The 8,208-nt window shown below is 43.3% G+C and overlaps 1 protein-coding gene across 2 annotated transcripts; it reads left to right on the top strand.

Annotated features, from left to right (window-relative positions):
* Positions 1-1,896: 1,896 nt before the first annotated feature.
* Positions 1,897-7,410, top strand: COX20 (cytochrome c oxidase assembly factor COX20). Of its 2 annotated transcripts, none has more exons than XM_021550456.4 (4): positions 1,897-1,957; positions 3,383-3,497; positions 3,627-3,690; positions 4,154-7,410. In XM_021550456.4, exons 1-4 carry the CDS (start codon positions 1,925-1,927, stop codon positions 4,293-4,295), a joined length of 354 nt encoding a protein of 117 aa, XP_021406131.1. In that variant the 5' UTR covers positions 1,897-1,924; the 3' UTR covers positions 4,296-7,410. The 2 variants fall into 2 exon arrangements, with proteins under 2 accessions (XP_021406131.1, XP_085433089.1); XM_085576963.1 differs by having other exon boundaries at positions 3,606-3,690.
* The last annotated feature ends 798 nt before the right edge of the window (positions 7,411-8,208 follow it).

The raw sequence follows: 8,208 nt of genomic DNA, 5'->3' as shown, positions 1-8,208 counted from the left end.
GAAAGCTTCAGGCCATCCCAAGTGTTCCTCTTCTCTTAAGCTAAGCAGGCTCCGGCTTCAGCAGCTTCACTCATCTGAAGCACCAACTAGCAGCCCTGTTCTAAATCAACAAAGGGTAATAGGAATTGATTTTGGAGCAGCTTCTGAAGGACAAGCTGTGAGGTGCAGCAGTAAAGCAGAGTAATGACCAAGTACCAAGGAGATGGGAAAAAAAATTAGAATGGTATTTTTTATTGCAGTGTAATTTGTATGATCTGGGTATTTGGGAAAAGGATAAATGACACATAGGGAAAACTGTGTACTTCTCCTTAACCTATTCTTGACTATCAGACAGAAAAGGCTCTATTTATATACTTTGCTCTCCACCATCTTAATTCTTTCAAAGCAAAAAAGATCCTTCCATTCTTTCCTTCTAAATATGAGCTGCTGCAGGCCAGGCCACCTCATTAGCAGTAAAAGCAGTCACCACTGTGCTCTTGTTAATTTCAGACGTGTCAATATTGTCTTGGGATTTCTTCCTACATTCCTCAGTATTTGTCACTGCTTAATTTTTAAACCAACTAAAATAAAACTGGACATTACAAGCTTTTCCAAGGGCAGATTATGTCAATAATTTTAGTTTTCGCATCATATAGCAAATGTCCCATGTTTGCATCATTACGTACATAATATACATTATTTTTTAAAAGGCAAACTACTCACAATTCAAATGACTCCTACTGATCTTTTTAAAATGGATAGCAAGCGTTGAATCAGTGTGTTCAGAGCTCTGCCTGCAATGTCTATGAAGACGACAAAACAGTGATAGATTGGGACAGTTGGGAAGGATTGAGATTTGTTTCTAATCCATGGGAAATTTAAAACAGCTCATGCAAATGTGCAGTAGCACTTTTCAGCACTTTTTTCAGCTACACGTGCACATTATTTGTGTGAAAGTACATTGTTTCCAAAATCCCACAAATACAGGAAAGAAAAAAGTAGTAACAGAAAATCCAAATGGACATAAATTTCAGTGTGTGAAAAAGCCCACTTTATTTAGCATAGGATTAAAAAAACCCAAAACACTTATTTAACAAGGTCTGAAGATAGCTCATGCCTCCTAAGTCAGGACACACTATTTTTTAGATCAAAGAGCAGTATTATACAGCTCTCATCCTTGTTATACTTCATTGCTTAGATAGAAAAGGTCCTAAATTGAACCTGCCCTGTAATTCACTACTTAGCAGGGAGAGCAATGTCTTCTTGCAGCAAAATATATTTTTATGGTATCAGGGAGAAATGCACCTGTGTCCTAAGTCACTTGGCACTATTTACCTTTTCTCATCCTTACTGCAGGTACAGTAACACACCTAAGGGGTAATTTCTAGCATGTCCAAGTGGTTTAGCACACTTACCCCAGCCGAACCTGCTGGGGCTGTGCCTGGCGCTGCTCCGCACGGCCTCACAGGAGGCCGCTTTCCAGACCGAATGCTTCCTCCACCTCCTGATTCTCGCTGCCACAGGGGGACCTTCCGCCCAGCTGCACAAGTCATCTTTTCCTCGTTATTTCAGGGACCATTTTATATCCCGAGGCCCGTGCACTGGATTCCCGGGGCCGCCCTTAGCCCCGCCCAGCCCGGGCGCGCGCCCGCGGCGGGCAGCGGGCGGGCTGCGCGGGGCGGGGCGGGGCGCGCGCCGGAGCCCCGCCCCCCCGGCCGCGTGCCCGCGCGCGCGCCCCCCGCGCCGTGACCCATTTCGCCGAACAAAGGATTCGCGCTGGAACCTCGCACGGCGCCGGGACCTAAAATGGCGGCGGCGCGCCCGCCCCCGCCCCTTCCGCGGGCGCCATAGAGACGGGGCGGGCAGAGCGGCCTCCCCTCGGCGCCGCTCTGTACGCGGGCGCAGCCCCGGCTCGCTGGTGTGGGCGGGGAGGCGCTGCCGCGGCATGGCGGGCGAGGGCGACTCTGAGCCGGAGAAGGTAACGGCGGGCGGGGGGGCGGCGAGGGGCGAGGAGGAGGATGAGGAGGAGGAGGATGATCGTGATCGCCAGGAGGAGCCGCGCGGCAGGCGCAGCCCCGCGCTGGGACGCGGGAGGTCATTGCAGAGCAGTAGTGACCGTCCCCCGCCGCCCCAGGAAATAACTGGGGAACAATACACGGAAACCTCGGGCAAAACTGAAGCTCTGCAGGGCCAGGCGGGTGCAGCGAGGTTTTGGTTGTGTTCCCTCCGCGGGACATTCTCTCGGTGGGCGAAACACCGCGGTGAGACTGGAGGGTTCGTGAGGCCGGTGGGCAGCAGTGCTCAGAGACATAACAAATGATGCTCAGCCTGGCAACAGGTGAGACCCTATTTTAAAAGGATGCATCACGCTGCATGGATGTAGCAGCGATACCTTCTTAGCCAACAACAGCAGCATATCAAGTGACTTCTTCCATGTGAGAGCGCTTGAAATTACTCATTAGGAGGTTCGACCAACATAAGCCACATTCCTTCTGTCCCGCTTGTCCGCAGGCACAGCTGATGGCTGTCCCTAGGGAGCGTGGATAAAACTAACGCTCGGGATTTCCATGCTTGCCACCCCCATGACCACAGTGACACAAGGACTTCTCACAGAGTTGTCACCCCTTCACAAAGCAGTCAGTCCTGTAGCACTCCGTCTTAAAAATCTGCTTTGACCAATTGGAATACCTTCACAACAAAATAAAACAATCACCTTTGATGAGTTTCGGTACAGTTGCACACGTGATTTTTCATGCTCTAATGATTTAAGCACAGTAGATTGAAACGTGTTCGCACCACCCCTGACCAAAGGATTGACAGCAGTAAAGTGTGCTTAGGTGCAAGGTTTTATTGAGGGGCAGCCGCCTTGAGCCTGACCCATGTGCCCAGCCCCTGCCTAGACACAGGGTATACCACAGGACATAAATTAGTCGTTTATGAATGTTTCTATTCAGTATAAGGTTCTCTACTACATGCTCATTCTCCAGTAACTTAACTTTTTTCAAGCACATTTACTTGCTTCAGGTACTAAAATTACATAGCATGACTAACTGCATACTTGATTGTAACCTTTCTTGTTTGTTGTGATGTAATAAAAATCCTGGATTCTTAAGGGTCTTTTCCCTTCCTTTTTTTGGGGAATGTAAATTACTATTCAGTGGAAAGGATGGATCAACAGTTTTCTGCAAAACTATACTATATAAATTAATAGTTAACTCTTCCAAAAACATCTCTAATATATCTGTTCACTTTTGATCATCTATAATCCTGGGCGCAGTAAGTTCTCAACTGGTTATGCTTGACTATTAAGATAACAAGTCAGTTTTACAGTTGAGTTGGCATCATAGACTTCTACAGAAGTGATTTTTTAAATTTATGGGTTTTGTTTTGTTTTGCCTTACAGCCCTTTAAACTCCTGGGATTTCTCGATGTTAAAAATATCCCGTGTGCACGAGACTCAGTGCTCTATGGCTCCTTGGGGTCTTTAGTTATGGGTCTTGGACATTTTTTAGCAACTAGTAAGTACTTACTCCTTTTAGGTTTTATATATTTATTTGCAAGAAAAATACTTCTATTTGCTGTTAGGTGTTATTAATAATGGGAACTCATACATAACTTTTCAGAAGATTTTTTTGTTTTTCTTTCAGGTAGAGTTAGAAGATCTTGTGATGTTGCAGTTGGTAGCTATATTTGCACAATGTTAGGATACTGGTATGTAAAATGATTCTTCAGTTTTGACAGGCCTATGTTGGCTGAATTGGACAACATGATCTCTATATTTCAGTTTTCAGAAGCAGTGTTTCATGTTGATTTTGAAACTGCAGTAAAAAACCTGCCTAGCAAAGTGTCCTCTTCCTTCTCCCCAAAATATTTATCTTCTTGAAAGGAAAACATTTCACTGTGTTTGAATGTTTGTTTATATATATATTTTTTAAATATTTCCTATTGTTTCTTCAATCCTAAGCTATCAACTCCCTCACTTATTTCCATTTTTCTTAATTATTTTTTCCTTTTCATACCCCATCCTTGTGTCCTAATTCCAAAGGCAGCATGCTTAATTTTACTACCATCATCCCATGTAATTGCAACTTTTCGGCTACCTGAATGACTCTGGTTTGATACTGCCACTCATATAAAACAGGGAATTGTGTTTCCTTTTCATCCCCTCCTCTAGGTTTTACTGCAGGTACAACTTGGCCCAGCAAAGGATCCGGCAAAGAATGCTTAAAGAAGGAATGAAAAACAGAATGCTATTTGAAGGCAGTTATCTTGATCCAGAAAAGAAAAAAACTGGCAGTGAAAGAAGTGATTCATAGGTTGCTCTGGAAGAGTTGTGGTTTAATACATCTTTGGGAAAAGGTGGTCCAAAAAAAAGTCAGTCTACACTGCAAGCCTGTGAGGTGTCTAAAACTGGTAAATCATTATTTTCCTGGCAAATGTGAGCAGGAAATTCATAGTGAATCTGTTAAGTCGGTACAAGCCTTGCTTTGTTTAATATATGTATGTATGTGACTGCACACATTTGAAATGACGTCTGTTGCAGAAGATAGATAAATATGATTATCCATAAATAACACAGCCAGGATGAGAACAGTTCTCCCAGCTAGCCAGACAATGCCCCTGCCTACAAATGGGTCCAGGGGTCAAGTGGACTGTTCCATCCCCCAAAAGATGTATGGTTCACCCTGCACCTGTACCCTTCCCTAAAACATCAAGTGCCTGTAACCCCATTGGCCCGAGCCTTGTTCCAGCCCACCTTGAAGCTCCTTGAAAACGGGGCTTCGAGGGGCCACACGGTCTCTTGAAACTCCCTCCCCTCTCTTGGAACTTCCCCTTTCCTTGAGCATCCTTTTGGCGCTCTCCTCCCCAACCCTCTCAAGCCCGGCCACGTGCTGCGTCTGGGAGCACGAGGCAGGACCTTCTGCATCCCCAATAAACCTGATCCCCCAAGAGCAGCCTTGAGAGATCTCGTCATCATTCACCCAAACCGTCCTGGAGAGGCAGCAGTTTTCTACAGACGTCCTGTTAAACATCTGGGAGCTGGTGTCTTCTCTTCAGGGTCTTAGAGGAGTAACAACAGTGATTTGGGGCTGCTTTAACTTTCATTATAAACAGAGTGTGGTTTGTTTTAACAGAGTTGTAATTACATCTCATTTAAATATAGGAAAATATTTCCATCACCTGTTGAGTAAATGCGTCCTTCAGTGCTATTGTTAACAATGCTGTTTGTAAAACAGGAATATTTAAACAGTAGGAGAAGGCTTTGCTTGTGCAAAGTGGGTGACAATCAGCAGCCTTTGTAAGATTGCAGCTGCAGGATAACCAGATTACATATGCTGTGAAGCTGCAGGATTTCCATCTTTCTTTGAAACTATGAATAAAATCACACTTCAGAGCAGTCTAAACTACGTAACTAAATAATTTATATTTTTTTACTTCATTAAAAATCTTGCGATTTAAGACATTTCCCTACTATTTGTGGAATTATAATCTACATTATTTGTAAGAAGCAATGTTTGTTTTTTCTTTATTTATTTTCTTTAAAGGCATGTTCTACAATGATTTTTCAATTAAAAGAAATATCAGCACATAATGTCAAGGAAACCATCTTATTTGGAAATACAGTGTTAGGTCTAAGAGCATCTTGGTAAAAGGATGAGTGATGACATCACTCGCTTCTGCCTGCACAAGTGACACAATGTTTTTATTTTTTCATATAATGATTTATAGTTTATTATGCTGTAAGCACTTTCTGGTCTAAAGGCATGTCACCAAGCAAAAACAGTCCTTTTCCCCACCCTGTACTTAGTCTGAGAGTGTTTGTGATCTGTTGTTAACTCACATTGGTGCAGGGAGGTTTGAAAATCCAGATGTTAACAGCAGTATTGCTCCACTTATTTATTTGGAAATATACCTGAGAGCACTAAACAAACATGCTATTTACACTGAGAAAATTAAACTTTACCCTCTGTAGATTAGCTTCTTATAAGAAGAAAACAAGCCTATATACTCCAATTCCTTTTTGCCCCTCTGTTCCTCATGTTTGTTCTGAAGGAAACAAAAGATAAATTTTATTCAGGACATTGACTTCAATATTTTACATAAAAAGTCTTCAGAAGAATCAATGCAATGAAACACTTCCTGTCCTTGCTGCAGATGCCAAACTGAGAAGTTAATTGGTAACTAATACAGAAGAGAAAAGTGTTTCCCCTGGTTCTGTGTTGGGTGGGGGGCCAAGGGGTGCGAGACGCTGCTTCTTTTTGGGGTGGAAGCTGTTGCTTCGTAAAGCCCTTTGAGCAGCAGTGGGAAAATGAGCAAACCATGAAGCTGGTCTTAATAAGCTCCTGTTTTAATACATAGTTGAGTTCTTTCCTATCTGACCCAAGAAAAGAAAGTGCAGCCTAAGCAGGGGGTCTTTTGGTTGTGAGGTCATAGGTCAGGTGCGGGGTTTAGGCAACAGAAGCACTCTTTGGCAAAGACCAGTTAGGTGTAGAGAGAGAAGTGGAGGGTGTTTTGTGCTGATGGGAAAGAAGTTGGCATGTGCATAATTGCATCCTTCAAAACACAAATGCTGTGACTGCTGAGAAAATAGAAGCAGCATTATGATACTGTGTAAGTAAAAAAAATCTGGGGAAAATTGCAGCATTAAATCCTCTCTGGTGTTAATTGGTGTTAGTATGTTACTGTATTTAAGGATATTAGCCCCATAGCAGCTTAACCACAGTTTTAGCAATAACTGTGTATCTGCAATAACTGTGATGTATCTGCATTGTGTAGATAACCCATCTAATACTTCTGCTTCACTATGCAGAGTGTAAAATGAGCATGCCAGATGTTCACAGAAAAACCGGGGAAGAGGCAATGTGCAGGCAGCCTGGCCAGCACATTGGAGCTTTAGTGTTTACTAAAACTTGAGGTGGAATTAACTGAAAGTCAAGGCCTTTGCTCAATAGGGCAGGGCAGGGATATAAGACAAGGAAGCAATGAGCAGGACTCCGTTGGTGTGAAAGGGGGGCCTGCAACAGCAGGGGGAAGAATGCTCATGGTCAAACATGCAGGGGAAAAAGTGTGGCATAATTCCTCAAAGTCTGGCTCCAAATGCTTCTGTGCCAGTTGTGGAGAGTGAATTGAAAGTGACTGATGGGTTAGCGCAATTAAAGAGTGAGAAACAGCATAAAACAAAAAATCTCAAAGCTATTAGTTGTCATAAATTAGGATGCATTGACAAGAAAACAAAAACTTCTGTTAATTTAGTAATTCTGACATTTGAAAACAATGACATAACTATGTTTTAAAATTAGTGAGTTGTATCCCTATTTATCTGTTACTGCTAATTTCATAACTCTTTCCACTCATTGGTGGAAATGCGTAGCATACCTCTGTATTTTATTATCAGACTTGAAATGTAAAAGAATTGCAGCTAATGACGGATATGATAGTTTGCTTTGCTTTGCCTAAATCAAAACTTACCAAACAGTTACTCGGATGGAAAAGAAAAAGTAATTTTTAAGATACTTGGTTTTCAGCCCCCTCAGAATAAACCACAAAAAAGGAGAGAATTAAGTATAGCAGCTTCAAACTGTAAGTTGAAAAAACTGTTTATTTTACTGACAGTTCTGTTACTTGGTCACTGAATGGTGACTGACAGGCAGTTTTTATTTATCCCTGAAGTTAGGGAAATCCTTCCTTAATGCAACCTGAACCACCAGCAAAATAGAGAGATGGGTTTGTGGCCCCATTGCTCCTCCTTTTTTTACACCTTTTTCTTCCTGTTCCCCACAGTAGTGATACTCTGGTAAAAGGCCTTTGCCGCCTCCCCCAGCAGGAGCGCACACTTGGGATTCCGGCAGAGGCCACTGGTGCAAGGTGTGACCTCCAGGTCCTTTGGGAAGGGAAGTCACTGTGGGAGGCATCAGGCTGAAACCTGAAGATCTAAGGTTAATTGCCAGCCCCATTCCCAGAGCTGCGTGTGATCAGGTGCCTTAGGTGCTTCTCACGGGTGCAAATGTCCTTCTTCAGCCATTGACAAATGCAACAGGCTCAAAACCTAGGAGCTTTTGTGAAGGTGACAGCACAGGCTGCCATCCCAAACTTGTCATTTACCTCTACCCAAGCAGAAATTGTAGGGAGATGTTGGCCATCTCTGCATTTTGCAGGTTTCCAGACTCTCTGTGTGTCACCACCCACCATAAGTCCTTGAGTGCAGCAAAGGAAAGGTCATATCTTGTC

Source organism: Lonchura striata, chromosome 3 (assembly GCF_050655825.1).
Source record: "Lonchura striata isolate lonStrDom1 chromosome 3, ASM5065582v1, whole genome shotgun sequence".
Taxonomy (NCBI): Eukaryota; Metazoa; Chordata; class Aves; order Passeriformes; family Estrildidae; genus Lonchura; species Lonchura striata.
The sequence above is the reverse complement of the archived record's forward strand: the minus strand, read 5'-3'. Positions and strand labels throughout refer to the sequence as shown.